Source organism: Sturnira hondurensis, unplaced genomic scaffold, assembly GCF_014824575.4.
Source record: "Sturnira hondurensis isolate 20B ecotype Veracruz unplaced genomic scaffold, ASM1482457v3 Scaffold0006505, whole genome shotgun sequence".
Lineage (NCBI taxonomy): Eukaryota > Metazoa > Chordata > Mammalia > Chiroptera > Phyllostomidae > Sturnira > Sturnira hondurensis.
The window spans coordinates 6,747,323-6,772,436 of record NW_028079136.1 but is presented as its reverse complement, the minus strand read 5'-3'; the positions used below and the strand labels follow the sequence as shown (position 1 = coordinate 6,772,436).

At 35.0% G+C, this 25,114-nt stretch overlaps 1 protein-coding gene across 2 annotated transcripts in view; it reads right to left on the bottom strand.

Moving 5' to 3' along the window:
• Nucleotides 1–25,114, bottom strand: part of SBF2 (SET binding factor 2) — a 424,767-nt gene that overhangs the window by 224,856 nt on the left and 174,797 nt on the right. For both annotated transcript variants that reach the window (XM_037050085.1, XM_037050086.1), the window contains exon 3: nt 17,278–17,415. In XM_037050085.1, coding sequence (XP_036905980.1) covers nt 17,278–17,415 — 138 coding nt within the window. The remainder of the gene's footprint in view (nt 1–17,277; nt 17,416–25,114) is intronic.

Below are 25,114 nucleotides of genomic sequence, written 5' to 3'. Positions count from 1 at the left end.
GTGGGTGTTGAAGAAGGACAGGTACAGTGCCTTGTATCAGGAAATTTATAATCTAGCTTAAGGGCTAAAACCAACACAGGTGAAATAACATTAACCAGTACAAAACAATATTGTAACATTTTGAAATTCATAAAGTGCTTGAGAAACTCTGAGAAGGGATGAGGCCCACAGCAGTGAGCTAGGACCTAAAGGACAAATAGAACAGTCAGACTCCAGGAGGAGTCTCCAACTCTGAGGCAAGTCAAACCACTCAAAAAGGCAAGGCTGGAAAGCCTGATCTGTAGGATACAGGGGTCAGTAGAAGTAAGACCTGCTTGAGTGTGCATGGTAGGGTAATAATATGGGTGTAATAATTTATAGTTTTACTTTGAACACTTCACCTAAAATGTCATATGGTGTGCTTGAGTATGATATTGTTACGTTACAGAATTACACAGTAATAGAAGATTTTGTAATTTTAAAAGAGGCATTATTTATGCCAGACTTTGTATATCTACCCTGCCCATTTGTTTTCATAATTTTAGTCCTTTTGTATCTTTTTAAACTATGATAAACTAAACACCAAAATTTTATGCTAGGCATATTTAACTAAAATTCCTTGTCTCTTTTGACATTATTAGTTGATAAAATGGATTAATTTGCAATGTATTTTATAAACAAGAAATATGACAATAATCATTTATTGAAAGTTTTAATTTTTCACATATTTTATTTCAATAATTCTTCATGTGTATCTTCTTTAAAACATCTTCCCCCACTAATACCCAGGGAATAATCAAAATTAATGAATTAATCGCTGTAAACTGAGGAATATGGCACTGAGATATGTTCCTGCTCATTATTTATCCCAACACATAATTGATTCCTTTCCACTGTTAGGAAGCACCCAAGAATTTATTGATGTATCTTACAAAATTATTAAGAAAATCAAGGATAGATTTAAAATGTCAGAATTATGAAAAATGCTATTTAAGATAACCCTTCTCTGGAGAAACGGAGATGATGAGTCCAATGTTTGTGTGAGGGGAGGAAACAGCAGGCAGACTCCCTGTGTGTTTCCTACCAAGGTTGACCATCTCAGAACTAGGTTCTCAGAAGTTCAAGAACATTATTTTGTGAACCACCATAATCAACAGACTCTTTTGAATGTTCTTTCTCATTGTTTGGTAAAACTGGTGAAAAATGAGAAATAGAAAACACTAAGTCATATTTTAGACTAAGCAATTACATCATTAATATTTGGTGAGTTATAAGGTCATACAGCTTAAGTTTACTAGTTCATGGGTTACAAAAAATATCCTTCCCTGGACTCCCTGAAGGAAAAGTTTTATGTGAGGCACAAAGACTGAGATTGCAATGTTTTTTTGTTTTTTTCTAAGGAATACATGTCAAAATCTTATTTAATGATCATGTAACATGACACATTAAAATATTCCATAAAGAAACAAAACATTTGGTTGTGCACAGCTAACAAGCAGTAACTCTAGCAGTGCACATCCCTCTAAAAATATGCCTTGGCTAGATAACTAGGAACAGTATACTGTGGTTCATAATTTGGGTGGAAATTTTAAAGTGTTTCTAACATAAACAAAATTAAAGTATATTTTAAAAATCAGATATAGTTAACATGATATAATAATAAAAGTAATATTATATTAGAAGTGCTTACTTCATTTTACAAATGAGCAATCTCATGCCAGAGAAAGGACATGATCTGCCAAAGTCACACAGCTTGTTAAAGGTGCAACGGAGATTAACAAGTCAAGTCTAACTCGGGCTAGTTCTCTTTCCACTCTCTTGTATTCTTACATGTAACATTTAAGAAACTGTTAAAGAAATAGGTATTAGTTCAAAGAAACTGTTCAGAAGAGATTACCTATGAGAAGTCAAATTGTAAATATAAAAAGATGTTTGGACTTTTTTTCTGTAAGTATATTTGGATGTAATAATTTTTCTAACATTTAAATAAAATAGTGACAACAATATACAGTTCTTAATGCAGCTCTTCCTAGTATAAAATTGTTCTTAAAATGTAAGAAAAAACACTTAATGTTGAAAAACTTTAGGAACCTATTCTCGAAATTTTGGGATTTTTTTGAAACCTGAGTAAAATCTTTAAGAAAATATTTTCATGACTTTATTTTATATTGTATTTTTTCCATTACCATTCATCCCTGTTATGCCCCATTCCACCTGCACGTACCCCCACCCCATGCAATCACCACATGAGCCCTTTTTCTTTTTTGCTGGATCCCTCTACCCCGTAACCCCAACCCAGACCTTTTTTAGCCTGCTCTCCATCTATGAGTCTCTCTCTATTTTGCTTGTTACTTCAGTTTGTTCATTAGATTCCACAACGGAGTGAAATTATATGGTATGGTACGGTACTGGTTCTCGGTTGTCTTAACATCTCATATATATTTTAAGCAGATAATATTAACTAACCATAGCTAATCAGTGAAAGTTTTCCCTACAAAATGCATCTATGAAAATACCAAGGGGACTGTTAAGATTCATCATTCTGTCCATCAGCAAATATCCATCTGAAAAGAGGGGAGAAGACAGATACAGAACACTCTTGTAAAAAGCATAACCTTTGCCATTCATACTATAAGAAAATGCCATGTGTATATGTGCGCATGTTGTGAGTTATCAAACTACACAATTAACTCAGAATATATAAATTCCCTATTGTTTTACCTCTGACTTATGTTATGCTAATTTTCACTTGACTCTCTGTTGAATAGGTATAAGGACTAGTCTCTAGACTACTAACAACCATAATGTTGATTATATTAGAAGCAAGCCTAGTTCCACACTTCTTTATGCATAATTTCTAATTCGGTTAAGTAGATCATCATTAACAAAACTCTCCTTGAGGGAATTATCATAGTGTTATTTACAATGTTGACAAAAGGGAAAATAAATGCCCATTAGAAAATTAAGTATATTATATCCTCATGGTCAATTAGTATGTAGACATTAATTATATCTATAGATAGTTTTAGTTTAAAAACACCTTTATTATTGAAAGAAAATAGGTCAAACTATTTTTTTCTTCTCTTACTATTCTCCTAGTACATTCTAAATTTCCTACAATAAGCATAGCATAGTTTGATAACTGGGGTGAGGGGTAGAGAAAAACAAAGCAAAAATGACTAGGCTGTTCTTCAGAAATGATATCTATCAAGTCTTTTGTTATGTGATTTCCTCTGCTGTTCCAAGTATTCCCATCAGCTTAGAAATCTATTTTTATTACTTCATTTTTCCAGGCAAATTGCTCAATCATTTGGAACTACTGTATTTTATTATGAGCAGTGAAATTTATTTTTTCACCCAAAGCTCAACTTTAAATAAGATTTATTAAAATGTACAGATTCCAATGATATGCAATATTTTCATTGTCAGATATTAATAATAAATAATAAATAAGACCAATTATGGTCTTACTCTCAACACATTCTTGAACCAATAACACATTGATATAATTTTTGTAGGCTTCTTTCACTATTTGGGCTTTGGAGGCAGACAGAGTCAAGGTGACTTAGTACCTAAATGTCCCCGGTAAGTCCTTCTATAAAATGAGAATGTTAATAGAGCTACCACGTAACCCAGCAATCCCTCTTCTGGACATCTACCTGAAAAATTTGAAGACTTATTCATAAAGACACATGTACACACCTACGTTCGCTGCAGCACTAATCGTGGTAGCCAAGACATGGAAACAACTTAAGTGTCCTCTGACCAATAATTGGATAAAGAAAATGTAGTACATACAACAGAACACTGTTCAGCCATAGGAAAAGATGAAACACTGCCATTTGTAACAACATAGATGGATCTTGAGAGTATTATGCTGAGTGAAATACATCAGAAGGGAAAGGAAGAGAACCATATAGCTTTACTCATATACGAAATACAAAACTGAAAGCAACAAGTGAACAAACAAGACAAACTCAGAGAAACAGTACAGGGAAGAACCTAAAAATGGAATTTATTTATAAAAAGTTGTATATTCTTACATGTTTAAACTTCAGTCACCTTCAAAGTACTCTTTATCTGATGCAACATACCTATCGAGATGTTTTTTCCATTGCTCAAAACAGTTTCTCAACTCCTCGATGTTGATGCTTTTTAATGCTTCTACCATTTTTTGTTTTACCTCTTCTACAATGACAAAACATTTCCCTTTGAGGACCCTTTTCATCCAGAGAAACAAAAAGAAGTCACTCAGGATGAGATTGGGTGAACAGGGAGGGTGGGGCACAGGAATCATGCCATTTTTGGTCCAAAACTGCTGAACACTCAGCATGGTGTGGGCAGGTGCACTTGTAAATCACTCATCATGAAATGGACAAATGCTTTGGAAGAGCCCACAAAAAACAAAAAGTTCACTGAAGCCAAAAGCAGCCTCTCGCAACAATAGCAACTGGTACACTAATGCAGCTAAGTCCCTAGAACCCACCCACCTTCCTAGCAGGAGAGTCCTGTACTACAAGGAGCCTGCCCTCCAGAAGGTAATTCTGGGTTTTTGGGTCCCTCCTTGTATGAAGGTAACCAGAGGGTAATGGGGTGGAAGTAGTAGGACACAGAGGGTGAAGAGTGAAATACATGGTGACAGAGGGAAACTGGACTGTGGGTGGTGAGCACACAATGCAATACACAGGTGATGAACTGTAGAATTGTACACTTGAAACTTGGATGATATTATTAACCCATGTCACCCCATTAACGCAATTCTAAAAACCTGTATAATAAATAAATAAATAAATGAGGATATTAAAACCTATTTATTGGTATTCTTGTGAGAAGAAAATAAGCTACACATGCATTAAATAAAATAATGTAAAGCTTTTAACACAGTTCTTAGAACATAATAAACCTTCAATGTATCATAAACACTGAAATCTTTCTTCCTATCTACAAGCTTTTTGCCTGAATTACTCATTTTTCTTTCCCTTAGTCTAAGTCTTAGCTCTCAAGTTTTAAATGGCCACTGAGTCCTTTCAGCTCTGTAAGATTAATTCCAGCTATCCATCTTCAATTACCAACTCTCCCACTGAATCTGTTCTAACATATGGTACTTTGGTATATCTTCATACTTTTGGTTTTACCTCCCAAGCTAGATTTTAGGTGGACTGAGATGAAGAAAGACATCTTATGCCTGCTATGTATCTCCCTCTTTATTCCTCATTTACATTCCCAAAGTACCCTCATTCATTTCCCCCTTTCTCTGATGATACTTTGTTTCCTAACATAACAAATGTCTTTACTGCAAATTCCATCAATGATAATGGTTCATAAACACTTTAAAAAACTCATTTAAAAACTTTGAAGTGATACAACCCAATAAAAATTTAGATAGGTTTAACATTAACAATTTTTCAAGAATATGGCATAAAAAGCAATCTCACATCTATCATAATTTACTGATTACTTAAAAAAATTTACAATCACATTGTCTAGTTGAATAATTCTGGAAACATATTACCAAAAATTTTATAGCAAAGATTTGCTCACAATTTTTGACACAGTGTACTATATCTTAAAGAGATAAAAGTCAACATTTTTAAAGTTGCACAATTATACTTTGGATAGTGTGTGTCCCTAAATTCCTTCTCTACTCAGGCTTCCAAGTAATGTGTCATAGTGTATTTGGTATGAAGTAATTCACACCAAACAAGAATTAAAAAATATCTATTTTTGAACTAATGATACAATCCAAAAATAAAAGAAAAACACATTCTTAAACAAACAACGGAGTTTACTATTCACACTGAAAATAGGAACAGCATTACTAATGACCTATAAAGGAATATAATTTGGGTATTAATTTTTTCCCCAAATTCTACCTCCCTGTTTGTACCATTTTTGGACCAATTCCAAAGTTCAATAAATTTCTGTCCTGAGCACAGAAATGTTGTCACACAATTCTAGTTAGTATCTACTACCTAAGCACAATTACACAGGAGCCAGAATTTTTTAAACTTATTTATATTTTCAGAATATTAGGAAAGCTCTTAAGAAGCAGATTTCTAATCATCTATTAATTCACTACAAAACTAAACAAATTATATTTTTGATCAACTTAAAGCAGCAAATGGGACGATATCTGAGCTAAAAAACAACAATTTTTAAAATGCTGATTTCAAATATACAGAATCCAGATCTTAGTTTCCAGTATTTCATACTCTCATGTTTCAGGGCTCCTTGGAGAAACTGCTGATTTCAAGGCTGATGAAGGAAAAAATTAAGATGATCCTGGATCAGCCTGTCATAATAGAAAGTTAAAAAGAAGCTTTTTAAAGAAAAATTATGGGCCCTTGTCAAAAGAACATAGGAGCAAACCTGAGGCGTATCTGTTGGTCAAATCCAGGATAATTTGCGCATTAACACAAGGAAAACCATTAATTACATAGTAATGAAGAAAAAGAACACATGAGTCTATATCTCAGACAGACATGGTGGGGCTGCTCTCTGCTTAAAATAAAGTATCGACTACTGACTGGGAAAGTAGAAGGTGTACGGAGTTGAAAAATCATCATTTTGCAACAGTCACAAAATTTGGCCCAAGCAAGAATCATAACTAAATGCTAATAACTTCAAGGGGGCATGACACATGAGTAATAGAATATTTGTACAGTCTTACAGTGTCTTTTGAAAGAATCATGCTATTAGTTGCAAGCAAAAAGAAGGGGGTATCTGACCATACAAGGGGGTATCTGACAATCACTTGACCAGGTACCCAAAATTAACATCATCAATAGGAGGCATACAGATATTGTAATATTTCCAGATTTGTTCCATTAGAAGGACTCGCATAAGGAACATACTTAGTATACTAAATGTTGGTAGTATTCCAATTGTTGATGTATAACCTGAACCTAAAGATGAGGGAATCAGACAGACAAAACAGTAAACATTCTGCCCTGGCAGGTGTGGCTTGAGTGGACTGAGTGCAGGCCTGCGAACCAAAGGGTCGCTAGTTCAATTCCCAGTCAGGGCACATGTCTGGGCTGCAGGCCAGGTCCCCAGTAGGGGGCATGCAAGAGACAACCACACACTGACATTTCTCTCCCTCTCTAAAAATAAATAAATAAAATCTTAAAAGCTAAACAGTAAACATTCTATTAAAAAGGGGGCATGGGGACCTGCATTATTTGTAAATGTCAATGTCATAACAAAAAAATAAATGCTGAGCTATTCCAGATGAAAAGAGACAAAGGAGAATTGTATTAAATGCATACATGATCTTTAAACTGTATCCTGACTAGAGAACAAAAAGAGCAATAAAGAACATAATTAGATTGAATGACAGAACTAAAATGTGGATGGTGGATTAGATAAAAGTATAATGCTGATGTTAAATTTCCTAAGATAGATAATAATAGTATGTTTATGTAAGAGATCATAATTATTCCTACGACATATAACTCAATACTTTAGGGCAAGGGCAGATGATGCATACATATTTCTCTAAAATTATTCAGGAAAAATATTTATATGTAAAGAAGAGAGGAGGACAGAGAGATACAGGAAGGGAGCTATTCAAATAATAAAGAATATTATTTATAACAAAGAAATGGGATAAAGTATTAAAAATAGGTGAATATGGGTACTCAGAATACTCAGCTTGGTGTGGGCAGGTGCACTCCTAAATTACCCATTATGACATGGGGAAATGCCTTGAAAGAGTGCCCCCCCCTCAAAAAGAATTCACTGAAGCCAAATGATGCCAGCTGGTACACTGATAAAGATGGGTTCCTAGAACACTCACCTGTGGGGGAAGCCCATACTACAAGGGGCCTGCCCTCCAGAAGATTTCCATTTTTTAGGGGTCCCCCTTGTATGCAAATGCTTAGAATATTCTTTGAACTTTTATGTAACTTTAAAATTATTTCCAAATAAAATTTTGATAAATATCCAAGAATTTCTAGAACCTCTTTACACATGCCATATTATATTTTTTTCTTTATTAAAATATAATTGACAACACTGTAGGATATTTAGAGAGGTGACCTGATACACAGGTATACTGTGAAAAGGATTCCCCATCCAGTAATTAACATATTAATTAACTGGAAGAATAATTTTGAAATGTTCATACTACCCAAAGCAATCTACAGTTTCAGTGCAATCCCTATCAAAATCCAATAATATTTTTCTTACAAATAAAACATAGAATAACAAAGTTCATATGGAACCACAAAAGACCCCAAATAGCCAAAGTAATTTTGAGAAAAAAATAATAAAGTTGGAATTATTACACTTCCTGATTTCAATGTATATTATAAAATTATAGTAATCAAAACAGTAATGGTTTTGGCATAAAAACAGGTACATAGGTCAGTGGAACAAACTACAGAGCCTAGAAATAAACACATGTGTATATAGTCAATTACTTTGTGACAAAGGAACCAAGAATATAGAATGGTAAAAGGATAGTCCCTCTAATAAGTGGTGTTGAAACTGGGTAGTCACATGCAAAAGAACAAAACTGAACTCCTATCTTACACCATATACAACAGTAAGTTCAAAATGTATTAAAGACCTGAATGTTGGACGTGAAACCAGCTAATTGCTAAGTGAAATGTGAGGGGTAAGCTCCATGATGAAGGCCTTGAAAATGAATTTTTGCATTTGACACCAAAAGCAATTGCAATAAAAGCAAAAATTAGTGGGAATGCATGAATCTATAAAGCTTCTGCACAGCAAAATCAAAAGGGGCCTAGAGAATGGGAGCAAATACTTGTAAATCATGTATCTGGTAAGGGGTTAATATCTAAAATGCATAAAGAAGTCATACAACAACAAAATCCAATTAAAATAGGCAAAGGCCTTGAGCAGACATTTTTCCAAAGAAGAATACAAATGGCAACAGGTACATGAAAAGGTGTTCAACATTATCAGAGAAATGGAAATGGAGACTACAATGCGATCATCAAATATTTTCTAGAATAGTTGTCATCAACAAGACAAGAGATAACATTGGCAAGGCTGTGGAGGAAAGGAAACACTCACGCACTGTTGGTGAAAATGTGGAAGGCAACCACTGTGGAAGACTAGGGATTTATGGATGTTCCTCAAAAACTTACAAACAGAACTACCATATGATTCAGAGATGTCACTTCTGATTATATACCAAAAGGAAATGAAAACAAGGTGTCACAGACCTCTCTGCACTCCCATGTTCACTGCGGCATTATTCACAGTAGCCAAGGCAGGGAAACAAGCTAAGTGTCTATCAAAGTTGAATGGATTAAATAATCAGAGACACTGAAATAAAGAACAAACAGATAGTAACCAGCGGGGAGGGAGGAGAGAGATAACGGGGAAAGAGAGGGAAGGGTCATCAAGGGTCATCATAAGGAACATGTGTAAAGGACCCATGAACAAAGCCAAAGGGGTAGGACTGAGGGTGGGAGGTGGGAGGTGGGGGTGGGTGGGGCAGGGGACAGTGGCAGCAGGAAAATGGAAACAACTGTACTCGAACAACAATTTTTTTAAGAGGTTAAACAAAAGAAAAAAATGGAATGAATTAAGATGCAACACACACACACAGGATTATACAGCTGCAAGAAAGAAGGAAATCCTTGTTTATGAATGGACCGTGAAAGTAGTATGCTAAGTGAAAAATAAGCCAGACAAGGAAAGACAAATTGTGCATGACATTATTTATATGCAGACTCTTAAGGGGAAAAAAAAAGCAAACTCATAGAAATAGAGAATAGAATGGTGGTTTCATGGGCTGAAGTTTGGAATAATAGGGAGAAGTTGGTAAAAGGATCAAAACTTTCAGCCGTAACATGAATAAGCCTGAGGATCTATAGAAGAATATGGTTGATAACTCTAGTTGATAACACTGTATTGTATAATTGAAGATCACTAAGACAGCAGATTATAAATGCTCTCATTAAAAAAAAAACACAATATGTGAAGTGATATCCCAGTATCATGGGATATCTTTTCACTTATCAACATTCATTCGCGATATTGGGTTGTATTTTTTTTTTCTTGTAGCATCTTTGTCTGGTTTTGGTATCAGGGTAATGCTGGCCTTTTAAAATGAGTTTGGAAGTACTCCCTGCTCTTCTGCTTTTCTGGAAGAGTTGGAGGATTGGTACTGATTTTCTTTAAATGTATGGTAGAGTGACTAGTAGAGCCTTCTGGTCCTGGACTTTTCTTTGGTGAGAGGAATTTGCTTATTAATTCAATACCATTACTACTAATTGGTCTGTTCATATGTTACATTCCTTCACGATTGAGTCCTGGTAGGCTGGTATTTCTAGGAATTTATTCATTTCTTCTAAGTTGTCCAATTTCTTGGCATGTAATTACTCATGATAGTCTCTTAGGATCCTTTGTGTTTGTATCACATCAGTTCTTTTTAAAAAAACTTTTAAAGATTTTATCCATTTATCTTTAGAGAGGGAGGGAGGGAAAAAGAAAAGGAGAAAAACATTGATGTGTGGTTGCCTCTCACACGCCCCCTACTGGACACCTGGCTGGTAACCCAGGCATGTGCCAGGGCCATATCAGTTCTACGTCTTCCTTTTTCATTTCTAATTTTGAGTCCTTCTCTTTTTTCTTGGTGAGCTAAGTAAAGGCTTACCATTTTGTTTATCTCTTCAAAAAACACTGACAATTTCTATGGTCTTTTTATTCTCTATTTCATTAAATGCTTCTCTGATCATTACTCCCTTTATCTACTAACTCTAAGCTTTGCTATTCTTTCTCTAGTTTCCTAAGGTGTAAACTTAAGTTCTTTATTTGAGATCTTTCTTTTTTATATTAATGTAGATATTTATCACCATGAATTTTCTCCTTATATTTACTTTTGCTTCATCCCACATTTTTGGCATGTTGCATTTTCATTTTCGTAAGAAATTTTTGTTTCCGATTTTGGTTCATTTTTGACCCATTGATTGTTTAGGAACATGTTATTTAACCTCTACATACTTGTGAATTTTCCAGTTTTCTTCTTGTAACTCGTTCTAGATTCGCACTTTTGTGGTTGGACAATATGCCTGATATGATTTCAATCTTCTTAATTTTATTAAGACTTGTTCTGTGGAGTAGCATATTATCTATCCTGGAGAATGTTCCAAATGTGCTTGAGAAGAATGTGGGTTCTCTGCTACTGTTAGATGATTCTCTATATGTCTGTTAGGTCTGTCTGATCTAACATGTAGTTTAAGCACAATTTTCCTTATTGATTTTGTCTGTATGATCTATCCATTGTTGAATGTGGGGTACTAAAGTCCTCTATTATTATTGTACTTCTGTCATTATTTTTCCTTCAGATCTGTTAATATTTGTAAACACTTAGGTGCTCTAATGCTTAGTGAATAAATATTTACAATTGTTATATCCTCTTGATCAAGTTGGCTACTTTATCATTATACAGTGACCTTCTGAGACTCTTATTACAATTTTGGCTTAAAGTCCATTTTGTCTTAGCTACCCTAGCTTTCTTTTGGTTTCCAATCTTTTTCCTTTTTTCATTTTTTTTTTTTGTCCCTTCACTTTCAGTTGTTGTGTGTCCTTAAAGCTGAAGTGAGTCTTTAGTTGGTAACATATAGTTCGGTCCAATTTTTTAATCCAATTACCATCCTATGTGCTTGGATTGGAGAATTTAGTCTATTCACATTTAAAGTAATCGTTGATGGGTATGCACTTAGTATTGCCATTTAGTAAACTGTTTCCTGGATATTTCTAAACTTCTTCTGTTCCCTTCTTCCTCTCTTGCTCTCTTGCTTTGTGATTTGATGGTTTTGTGGACGGGTATGCATAGATTGTTTCATTATCTGTCGTTTGTGGTTACCATGAGGGTTGACACAAAATAACTCATATTTCTGAGAGGCTATTGTAAACTGACAAAAACTAAAGTTTGAACACCAGTATATTATAAAGCTCTACACTCCTCCATTTAGTTTTTGATGTCCTGATTTATATCCTTTTGTCTTGTGTATACATTAACAAATTATTGTAATTGTAGTTATTTTTTACATTTATCTTTTAATCTTCAGAGTCTTTGTAAGTGATCGACCCTCATCACTACAATATTAGATTGTTCTGAATTTTACTATATATTTACCTTTACAAGTGAGATTTACATTTTCATGTTGCTAACTAGCACCTTTTGATTTTAGCTTAAAGAAGTCCCTTTAACACTTCTTGTAAAGCCAGTATACTGCTGATGAACTCCTTTAGCTTTTGCTTGTCTGAAAAAGTCATTATCTCTCCCTCAATTCTAAAGGACCAGTTTCTGGTTGGGGTATTCTTGGTTGTTAGTTTTTGTCTTTTAGCACTTTAAATACATCTTGACATTCCCTTCTGGCCTACGAAGTTTTTCCTGAAAAATCTGCTTATCATCTCACAAGGGTTCTCTTATAAGAGGCATTATACAAACAAACTGTTTTTATTTTGCTGCTTTCAAAAATCTCTCCTTTCTTTAACTTTTGACACTTTAATTATAATACATCTTGGTGTTGGTCTCTTTGGATTCATTTTATTTGGATTTGCTAAGCTTTGTGGATCTGGATTTCTGTTTTCTTCCCCAAAGTAAAGAAGTTTTCAGCCATTATTTCTGCAAGTACATTTCCTGCTTCTTTCTTTCCCTTCATTTTCTGGAATCCCTACTATGCAAATACTGATCAGCTTGATTTTGTCCCATAAAACCCTTAAGCTACTGTCAATCTTTTATTCTTTATTTTTGCTGTTTTGATTTCCATTGCCCTCTCCTCAAGTTTACTGGTCCTTTCTTCTGTTTTATCTAGATAGATATTGAGCTCCTCTATTACATTTTTTTCAGATTAATCTTTTATTCTTCAGCTCTATGACTTACATTTGCTATTTCTTTGCTGAAATTCTCACTTTGTTCATCCATTCTTCTGAGTTCAGTCATAATCTTTATGATCATTAATTTAAATTATTTATCTGGTGTTTTAAATCTGATATTCCCATTTCATTAAGGTATTTTTCTGAGGTTTGATTATATTCTTTTTTTTATTGTTGTTCAAGTACAGTTGTCTGCCTTCCCCACCCCCATCCTCCGCCACCCCAGCCATTCCCACCTCTCTCCCTGATCCCCACCCCTTTGGTTTTGTCCATGTGTCCTTTATAGTTGTTCCTGAAGACCCTTCACCCTTTCCCCCCCATTATCCCCTCCCATCTCCTCTCTTGGTACTGTCCATTTGTTCTTAATTTCAATGTCTCTGGTTATATTTTGCTTGCTTGCTTGCTTGTTTTGTTGATTAGGTTCCACATATAGGTAAGATCAAATGGTATTTGTCCCTCACCGCCTGGCTCATTTCACTTAGCATAATGCTCTCCAGTTCCTTCCATGCTGTTGCAAAGTGTAGGAGTTCCTTCTTTCTTTCTGTGTAGTATTCCATTGTTTAAATGTACCATTATTTTTTGATCCATTCATTTACTGATGATCACTTAGGTTGCTTCCAGCACTTGGCTATTGTAAATCACGCTGCTATGAACACTGGGGTGCATACGTTCTTTTGGACTGGTGTTTCAGGGTTCTTAGGATATAAACCCAGCAGTGGAACTGCCAGGTCAAAAAGCAGTTCCATTTTTAGTTTTCTGAGGAAATTCCATACTGTTTTCCATAGTGGCTGCATCAGTCTGCAATCCCACCAACAGTGCACTAGGGTTCCATTTTCTCCACATCTTCTCCAACACTTGCTGCTTGTTGCTTTGTTTATGATGGCCATTCTTACCTGTGTGAAATGGGATCTCATTGTGGTTTTAATTTGCATCTCTCTGGTGGCTAGCGATGATGAGCATCTTTTCATATGTCTGGACCCTTTCTATGTTTTCCTTGGAGAAGTGTCTGTTCAAGTCCTTTGCCTATTTTTTAATTGGGCTTTTTGTCTTTCTAGAGTGGAGTCATGTGAGTTCTTTATGTATTTTAGAGATCAAGCCCTTGTCTGAGGTATCATTGGCCAATATGGTTTCCCATATGGTTAGTTCTCTTTTCATTTTAGTGATCATATTTTTTAATTTGGACATACTATTTTGTTTCTTCATCTTGGATTCTCTGCATTGGTTCCTATGCATTAGACAAAACAACCACCGTTCCTAGTCTTCAAGGAGGGACATATTGTAGGAGATAAAATTTATCATGCAATCTTGTCCTAACTCTTGGCTGGCTCTAAAAACTCTGTGATGGTCTCAGCAGCCTACATTATTCTTAGCGCTCCCTGTAGTTGAGGGTGTGCCAAGACCTGTCAGTGCAGCAAAAGGGTGGATCACAGTCACCACCTAGATTCATGCTGATTAAAAGGCCTTCAGGCAGCAGCTTGCAATATATGCAAATAGAACTCTAACCAGGAAAGATTAGAAGATGGGTATTTCTTTCAGTAAACTACTTGGAGATGGGTGTTTCTGTCTGCTCCCTCTGTGCTGAGCACTGGACAGACTGTCTAGTTTGTTTGCTTCAGTTCTGTAGGAGATCTCCAGCCCTGCTTGCCGTTAGAACCAGGGGATTAAAAGAATGTTTCCTTTGGGTGGCAGATGAAAAATCTATGGCACCAGATGTGTGTATGCTTTCCAAAGAGAAACCAATGAACTACAGTAAGCTAGAGAGAGGACGATAAGGCAGTATCTGCCAGCCTCCTTTATCTCCAGGGAGAATCAGAATCAACCTCTAGATGTGAGCTGAATTAGACACCTGAACTGCAGGCGGCAGCTTTTAAAGTGTGAAAATAGGATTCTATCCTTGAAAGACTGGAAGATGGGCATTTTCTTTGCTTCCATAATGCTGAGCCCTAGAGGGATAGCCACAGCAAACCTTTTGAACCCATTATGAACTCTTTCTTTATGTTCTATAGCCTGCTGGGTCTCATGAATACAACTCCTGTTGACTTCCAGAGCTAGAAGTTTGGGAGGCCCATCCCTCACATGGGTTCTTAACATTTGGGCATCAGATATTTGGTCCAAACTCTTCATGCCTAAGTGAAAGTTGTATGTTTTAAGTTCATTCCTGATCGCCTGTCAATGTTCCAGGGGTGGGGCTCACAGCAAGACTTTGTTTAGCCTTTTCTACTCATTTCAGTATGGGTATTTTTTCATTTGCTCAATGTGTAGTACTCACAAATTTCTGAATTTCTTGCCGTGGGAATTGCTTCATGTGTAGCTGTAGATTCAATGTGTCCATAGAAGGAAGTGAGCTCAGGAGCTTCCTATGTCATCATCTTGGATTGATGATGACAACCCTACATCATCTACCCTAGACTGTCTTAGAGTATTAGTGCTCTATCAGTTTATTTTAGAAGGGGTGGTAGGGAAAGAGAAAGGAGAGAGAACCTAAATAACTTCAGTTAATTTCATTAGACAATTCTAAACACTTCATTTACTTACTTACTTACTTGTTTGTTTTTATCCTTACATGAGAACATTTAATCATTGCTTTTAGAGAGAGAGGAAGGCAGAGAAGAAAGAGAAAGAAACAATGTGAAGGAGAAACACTGATTGGCTGTCTCCTGTATAGGCCTGGACTGGGAATGAACCCAAACCCTAAGTATGTGCCCTGACAGGGAACTGAACCCAACTTCTTGATTTTAGATAATGCTCCCACCAACTGGGCATCATCACCTGGCCATACTGGCAAGGGCTCACTAGATAATACAAGAAAGTTGTAAAGAGATGCCCCCAAGAATGTGAAAATAAAAGAAAATGTTGCATTCTCAGGGCCAACTTAAATTCTAAAGATCAACACTGATAAATATAAAGGTCACCTAAAAAAGACACTGTTGACTAGGGAACAGTCTTTCTTATTTAGACTGACTTCATCAAAATAGGAATTTGATTAGATATTTGTTGGTCACATCCACTCAAACATTATCCAGGACAGAGATGACCATAGTCACAGACTTCTAAGCTATCTGTCCTCATCGACAACACAATGCCTAATTTCAAATATAAACAATGAATTCTGTTGGTCTGACAGTCATTAACTCTTTGACATTACTCCTTAGTTTGATTCCACAATCAAAATGCTTCTGATATTGATATGGCTTCACACAAAAATCTGACAAGAAGAGAATGTACTGATAGTGCAGATAAAATATATTTTGTTCTATCTAACCTTTTAACTTATCACTATAAATTAATAAACGAGTATGCTGGTTTTAATACATCAGCCTTACTATAAACTTGAATGTGAATCTGTATCATGAAAAGTGATTTGTCTCCCCTTGTACTGGAAATCAGATTTCTACATCTAGAAAATTCATATCTTGGAATTTAATTAAAGTAACCAAAAACCCAAACGCTCCTTTGTGAGGCCATTTCAGGAAGCAAGCCAATACGTTTCCCTGCTGGTAATACCCACTCATCTGTATATAGCTGAAAGTATAGCAAATAAGGCAAATTGACTCTCTCAACATCCTCCAAACTCCCTTATAGTTTCTTTCTTGTATTACTGAGCCTTGAAAGCAAAACAAACAAGTAACAACAAGAAAAAGGTATTCTTGATTCCTTTACAGGGGGGGTGGGATTTGCATGCAAATCTGACTTTCTCAGGGAACCATCTACCCATATGAGATTTAAAGAAGTCAACAATTTGAGAATCTGGCTGCACATAAGAGACTGGAATTTTTAGGGCACTTATGAAGATTATACTGTCTAGTGCCCAACATTGTACCCAGAATTAGTTTCTAGCTTACTCTTCACCCATGAAATTACATAAGCTGCCCAATAATACACTGTCATAAATCCTTTCTTGCACAAATTAGAGAAAGTATATCCAGTTGTCTGAAACTAAGAATCCCAACTAACAAGCTGAAAGATTCAGCATTTTTTATTTCTATAGTTGTAGCCTATGAATTTCAGTCCCAGCATCTTGCTACTACCACCAATAGTAATGAGTAACATTTACTTAGGTGCTTCAAAAACAGTATCGAGAATTGTGATAAGTGATCTGTAAATGCCCTTATTAACTACTCTATGCTCCGTGAAAGACCCGCTCAGGAAAAGGACTGATGAGGAAAATTACAGGTTCACCATGACAGGGTACCAATCTTAGTAAACAAATTCACAGATATGCTATTCTTAGAAGCATTCAGATTAACATTTTTATTTTAAAGTAGAACAATTAAACTTGGATGTAACTGTTGTGCTTGCTCTTATCAACAATACAGTAATTCAGTCTTTTTAAAGGAGCTCACTGAACACAAGCTGACAGTGCTAACAAAAACAAATATGACACAGAAAATTCCTAAATGTTGGCATTTGACTGAGTTCTGGCTAGAAAAGTTGTACCTGAAGATTGATTTCTGCCTCATAGAAGGTTAGGCAGGAGCAGTAATGTCGATCCGAGTCGATATCTGTCAGGACCACCACAAAAAACGTTGGCTGCTTCCTCTCTCTGGACAGCTGCCACCCACTGGGCTGACAAAACTAAATGGGATAAAAAAATTGTCACATTTTAAAAGCACAATAATGAAAATTTATTAGTTACGAATCTCTGAGAAATGTTAAACATCCCCACATTAAAAAAAATTTCCAGCTAACTTGACATGTTACCTCAGCCAGTATAAAAATAAATCATGTGCAGATTCACAATGTAAAACACCTGCACTAAGGTGCATATGTATTTTAGGAGAGCAGCCTAGATTTTCCACAGATACCACTCATGCTGAGGCCTAGGTCCACATACATAGGAACACAGCACCAAAACAAGAGACTTCCCCCATTGGAAGAGATCATTAAAGTAAGTTGAAGATAAAGTGCTGTCTCTAACACTGATGGGAAACATAATTATTTTTAAATTCTTTCATTAATCTACAATTCAGTACAATGAGAAAGATCACCTTGTTCATCAATGCAGACTACAACCTGGGCTATAAAATACACTTTAACAAACTTAAAAGAAAATAAATCATGCAATATATACCCTCGGAGCATAGTGGAATTAAACTAGAAACCAGAAACAGAAAGACAGCTGAAAAATCCCCAAATACTTGGAAATTAAACAACACACCTCTAAATAGCACATGGGTAAAAGCACAATCTCAATTTTTTTTAATATTATGAATATGTGAAAATAAAAATGCAACCTATCCACATTTCTGGGTTCAACAAAAGCATTACTTGGAGGAAAATTTATAGCACTGAATACATATATTAAAAAAGAAAACTGATCTAAAATCAATAACCTAAGATTCTATCTTAGAAAAGTAGGAAAAAAACAAATTAAATCCAAAGTAAGCAAAAAACATTTTAAAAAAATTAGAACAGAGCCCTGGCTGGTGTAGCTCAATGGATTGAGCGCAGGCCTGTGAACCACACGATAGCGGTTCGATTCCCAGTCAGGGCACATGCCTGGGTTGCAGGCCAGTTCCCAGCCGGGGACTCACGAGAGGCAACCATACATTGATACTTCTCTCCTTCTCTCCTTCCCTTCCCCTCTAAAGATAAATCAATAAAATCAATCAAAAAAAATCTTCAAAAAAAATTAGAACAGAAATGAATGAGATTGACAACAGAAACTCAATAGAGAAAAAATCAACCAAACTTATATAGCTGGTTCTAAAGCTACAGAAAGCCCAGAAATAGACCAAACTTGACAAAGAAACAAAGACTATCCAGTGGAGAAAAAGATAGTCTTTTCAACAAATGGTACTGGACCAACTAGATATCTACATACAATAATATATTGACACATCTAGACACAGACCTTACACTCTTCACAAAAGTTAACTCAAAGTACATACACACCAAAATGTAAAACACAAAACAACACTAGCAGATAAATAGGGAGAACCCTAGAAGATTCTGGGTTCAAATGACTTTTTAGATATGACATCAAAAGCATGAACCATCAAATAAATAATTGATAAGCTAGACTTTATTAAAATTACAAACTTCTTGCTCTATGAAAGAAACTGTCAAGAAAATAAGAAGATCAGCCAAGGACTGGGAGAAAATATTTGTGAAAGACATATCTGATAATTTGCTGTCATCTAAAATATACAAAGAATTCTTAAAAATCAATAATAAGGAAATGAACAACCCAATTTTAAAAAGGCTAAAGAAGATATATAGAAAGCAATAAGCATATGAAAAGATGCTCAACATCATAAGTCATTAGAAAATTGCAAATAAAACCAGTAAAATACCACTACACACCTATGATAACGGCAGAAGTCCAAAACACTGATAAAGTTCAATGCTGTCAAGGAGGTGAGGCAACAGGTACTCTCATTCATTGCTGACAGGAGTGCAAAACAGTTCAGTCACTATGGAAGACAGTGTGGCAGTTTCTTAACAAAACTAATCACACTCTTGGCATATGACTGAGCAATTGCGCTCCTTGGTTTTCAGCCCAAAGGAGCTGAGAACAATGTTCACACCAAACCCTGCTTATGAATATTTACAGCAATCAATATATCCTCCAGCAGGTGAAAGGAGAAATAAACTGTGGCACACCCACACAGTGGAATATTATTTAGTGCCAAAAAGAAATGAGCTATCAAGCAATGAGAAGGCATGGAGAAAACTTAAATGCATATTACTAAGTGAAAAACACCAATTCGAAAGGGCTACATATGGTATAATTTCAACTATATGTCATCCTGAAAAATGCAAAACTACGGAGACAGTGGCAGTGGAAATACTAGTGGTTGCCCACAGTTGGGGGTGTTGTGGAGGACAGAACACAGGACTTTCAGAGCAGTGGAACTATTCTGTACGATACTGCTAATGGTGTATACTACACCAGCAGTGAACTGTAATGTAAAATTATGGACTTTTGGTAATAATAATGTATCAAATCAATGTAGTTATCCATTGAGTGTAATAAATGCACCACTGTGGTAAGGAATACTGACAGTATGGCGAGCTGTGTTTTGGGAGCAGAAAGTATATGAAAACTCTGCACTTTCTGCTCAATTTTGCTGTGAATGTTAAACTGCTCTAGAAAGCAGAGTCTTTTTTTTTTAAACAAAGACATCTTGAAGAAAAAAAGATACCATTAGCAGTGCTGTTCAAGAGATAAAACAGAAATAGAAATGAGCTCCTCAACACAGCAGCACCCTGTCCCAGATTACCTTCTGTTATTCTACTTAAAAATCTGTTGGTCTGGAAGAATTTCTTATTCTATAGAGAAGTTGTAAATGTGATTAATGTTTCTCTCCAAATGTAGTAAATCATCCAAATCTCACTTTTTAATGTCTTTTTATATTGAATCAATGAGGCAATGAAAGGAGAGACAGGTTTTGGAAAAAATTGATAGGGGAGAAAGTTTTATAGGTATGATGATAGAAACTAAGGTCAAAACAAAGGGGGTAATAATCATAATAACTAACATTTACTTCACAAAATTATATGCCAGATGCTATTCTGAGCATTTTGCATATGTTAATTTGTGTAAACTTTCCAAGATTAGTAGCAGGTAAGTACTAATATTCTAACTTTTATGATAGTTTTCCTTTTATAAAGGAAACTGAGGCACTGAGGGAATAAATAAATTGCTCAAGATTACACAGTGAATCTGCCCTGGCTGGTGTAGCTCAGTGGATTGAGCGTAGGCCTGTGAAGCAAAGGGCTGTGGGTTCAATTCCCAGTCAGGGCATATGCCTGGGTTGCAGGCCAGGTCCCCAGTACAGGGTGTGCGAGAGGCAACTACAAATTGATGTTTCTTTTCCTTTTTCCTTCCCTTCCCCTTTCTCTAAAAATAAATAAATAAAATCTTTAAAAAAAGATTACACAGTTAATCTAATATAACAGTTAATATTAATGTAACAGAATATGAAAAGTACACTGATGTGTTTACAGATTCCACACTGCAACTAACCTTTAAGAAAAGACTATTTATTAAATTTTGGTGTGGTATTCAAATAAAAGTTCCCACAATTATCTGAAAAGGTTATTAAAATAATCCTCCTATTTCCAACTGCATATTTGTGGGACCAGATTTTTTTCATATACTTTAACTGAAAAAAAAATTACTGCAAGAGCTTGAAAGCAGAAGCAGGTATAAGTATCCAACTATCTTTTATGAGGCCAGTATCAATGATATTTATAAAACTATAAAACAATACCCCTTTTTCCTTATTTTGTTTGGAAAAACATAGCTTTTTTCATTGAAATGTGCCATTTAATATGCAATAGTTTATTGTTACTTTAATGAATAAATATACAGCTTTCAATTATCTAGTTCTAATTTCTAATACACAAATGAGTAGATAAAACTACATAAACAAAACTCCTTGAGGATCTTCAATAATTCGTGAGAGTAAACAGTGTGAGACCCAAAAGTATGAGAGCTGCTAATCTAGTGAAACGCACGTTAGCATGTAACTAGCCCTGGCTTAAGCTACTTGGGTAGCAGAATGGTATAATCTTGGTAAAACTGAGGAGTTTTTATCAAGTGAAAACAAAACCCAGAAGTTTCTTTCAAAATCTTCTTACTGTTTCTCAACAAACTTCTTTCCTGAATCAAGTACATTTTTCTAAAATGAGCTTCAATCAGTTTCAAGATCAGGAAACAGGTGTCTGTGCTTAGGTAATAAATTAATACACTGATTTATACAGCCTGCATCATCAGTTCAACAAACAACTCTTCTGAGGCAAAGTGAATCCATTCTGTAAATTATAGCAAATAACCTTATTTTCTTTGAGGTCTGTCATTCATTATTATTAGTTGCTCATTAGGCTTGGTAAATAGTAGAAGGCTATGACAACTACATATTTTCACAAAATTTAAATAAAACTTTCCATTTTCAACAAGGATTAAACTCTTTATCTTAATTCCAAATATATTGAGTTCTCAAATCCAAGGTACCAGTCAGTCACAGAGTTCACAGATGACAAAATAACTTACAAGCAAATAGAGCTATTTACTTTTAGATAAGAAAGCAGATACTGTGCTGCTTAAAACTGGAAAAAGTGACCCTTATTTAATGTGCCCAATTTTCTCAAATGGTTTACACATATACAAAACATAATTTAAAATTACAGAATAACCAAAAATGTCCATAGCATTATTAGGACTAATTTGAATGACCTCTCAAAGGTGAAATACTGTAGAAAGTTTTCTGAACAGTCACACTTAATATTTTCCAAGACTTTCGTGTAGATCTACAAATTCACAGCTTACCAAAACACAATTTATTATCCAATTTTCATATAAAAATTAAAGGTGTCCCCTTTTTAAAAAGCCTGTAAGAAATTCCTTCTTCTGGTAGAAAATAATAAACACATAACATCCAGACAGACAATATGAGCTTAGGGAGTAAGACCTCCTTGGTTACTTAAGTGGCCTCATTTCCCCAAGTTTACAATATAACAGGAATTCTATTAAATTCTGATTTTTAAGAAAGTATTAACAGTAGAACTTTTGGGAAATTCCAAGGATCATTTTTCAGATTTAGTAAGTACGGTACTTCTTCAAAACTAAGTTCAATGTGACCACAGCTGAGACAGTAATGGTAATTCATGGTAAGCCCGGTCAGGTATTTTACTAAATTTTTCACAAACTGGCTGTCAAGATGGTCAATTACACACTGGTTACACATGAGATCCCTTATTTGATACTTAAATTACAGTTACATAAAGTAATTCTTTTATATGCTGCATTTAGAAGTATCATTAGAATCAACTCCATAGGAAATTTTGATGCTGTATTCTCAAATGAAAATATATTCAGGAAATAAACAACAGCTCTTACAATTGAGTTTATGCAAAGGTTTTTCAAAGGATGAAAATGTAACTTTAATGTTTCCTTTTGAAATTCACTGTATCATAAGATTAAGTAACAACAAAATTTGGGGTATCAGGAGATGACCCCACTATTTAATGACATGTACTCCTCATAGGATTTACACTTGAAATATAAAAATAGTAGCTGGTTCAATCACTTCAAATTTTCCCTGAAAGTATGCTGAGGAAGTAACAAACAATGGGGGAGTGGACACAACAATTCTTGAACCTGAGCTCAAGTCACATTTCTGACAGGAATGTGAGAATGTTTAGACAGCTGGAAACAGAGTAGTCACTAAAAGATAGTAAGCAGAATGATAAGCATTAAACAAACAGGATAAAATCAAAATTTTGCTCTCCCTAGTGTCTTCACTGGCAAACAGGAAAAAAATGCAATCACAGGTGCAAAAGTGTTTGGAATTGACTGTCATAACTGACTGGCCTACATTTTGCCCTCCTGTTTCAAGTCACCTAGGAAGTATATCTATTTGGAGCAATATAATCAATGAACATTACCCTATAAGCTAACGAATAACACTGTTTTCAAACACACGTGTCTATGCAGCAACTTCTGTTTATGACTACTCCGTTCCACCTGAACCTCATCATTTCACAGAGAACAAGCTCATACGAATTTTAAAACACAGCCTTTCAGTATGTTCTTTGTTCAGCTCCAGTTTTCTTTAAGACCTTGGCATAACCTGAAAGCACATGATACTTCAAGGTTGCAAGGTTAGAACAGACAGGCATTGCTAGATCACACATATCCACTACGAATAGCACCACCGTTTACTTCCTTGTGTCTTCAATGGCCCAAATTTATGAACTAGATCATCTGCCAAACAGGCCACTCATCTGTAAATAAAAGTGCCCATAATCCCTCACATGTGCAAAATACTTTACACATAAATGTATCCTACAAGGCTCATTTACAAATGATGAAACCAATGTATGAGATGTTACGGTCATATAACTAGTAACAAAAGGCAGGGCTACAATTCAAGTTTCTGTATCTCTAGGAACTGTCTTTTCATGAAATTATCTTAAAAAACTAAGTTCATTACCATGCAACCTCTCCTTATAACACTTATTTCCAGATGTGTGTAATATTTATATAAAAGGGAATATATATATATATATACACACACACACACACATATAGTTATGAGTCCCGTTTTTCTCTACCTTCTATAACTATACATTTTCTCACATACTTATGTTTTTAAGAAAATTATTTTTAATGACCAATTATTATATCATCATACAGGTAGGTATACATAAGTACCATAAATCAGACAAGCCCTTATTGTTGGTTGTTTAAGGTGTTTATAGTTTTTAAACAACTAATGCTGGGTTAAACATGGTGTTTTATAAATCTTTCCAGGCATGTCTCAATATTTTCTTAGGGAAGAAGAACTGGCTTTGTAAAGCAAAATCAAAATGAACACAAAAATGTTTAATTACCCTTGAATTCCTTTTAAAGGTTAGGCAACCCCTAAATTATTTTGTTTTGCTAATAGACTTCTAAAGAGGACAGAAAAGAAGTGATAACAAAGAACTGTTATTGTGACAATATTCTGACCAAAGAAGCACTGATTTGTAAAATAAAGTAATAGAAACCTTAGGAGGCTGAAATCTGTTGCCAGGCCAGGCCACGTGATGGCAGGTGCGTGCTGACATTACCATATACGGGTCTTTTCCAAAAGTTCAGAGAAAACACAGTTGTCATAAGGCTTTGGAAGAGAAGCCAATTTAAGATCTGGGAAACTCTCTGATGTTTTGTTACCATAAAATAATGGGTATCATATATATGTGCCTGATTTTAGTGGACAGTTTTGATGACGTATACTTAAGAAAAAGACTACCCAAGACTATTTGCTTTAAATGAACCTTAATTTAAATGGCTCACCTATACTTCTTTTAGTAGAAATTTACATTCAGCTGTTTTATTACTACCATAAAACATACACTGGCCTCATCAGTATAATAAAACTTTTACTATGTATAAGATAATGATTGTGTGCCTAGAGAATCCAAGCAATTTATCAAAACACTGTTTGAATCAATAAGAGGGTAGTTATGTATGCGGATTTAATTGCATATAAAAATCAATGGTTTTGATAGCAGCAATAAGTAGTTAGGCAAAAAAAGATCCTATTTATAATCTTAACAAATTCTCAAAGCCAGAGGATGAGCTAACCTAATCTCTCAAGTTTTAATATTTTGGCATGTCGGTCTCATGAGGAGGTGTACACACATAAGGCTTTAAATATAAGATTTCGAGAAGTAAACTCCAAAGAAAAAAATTAACATTTGGAATAGCTTCTAACATTCATGTTTTGAAGAAACACCACTACATATGATTTAGAAATTTAGAACAACTCCAAGATGAGGA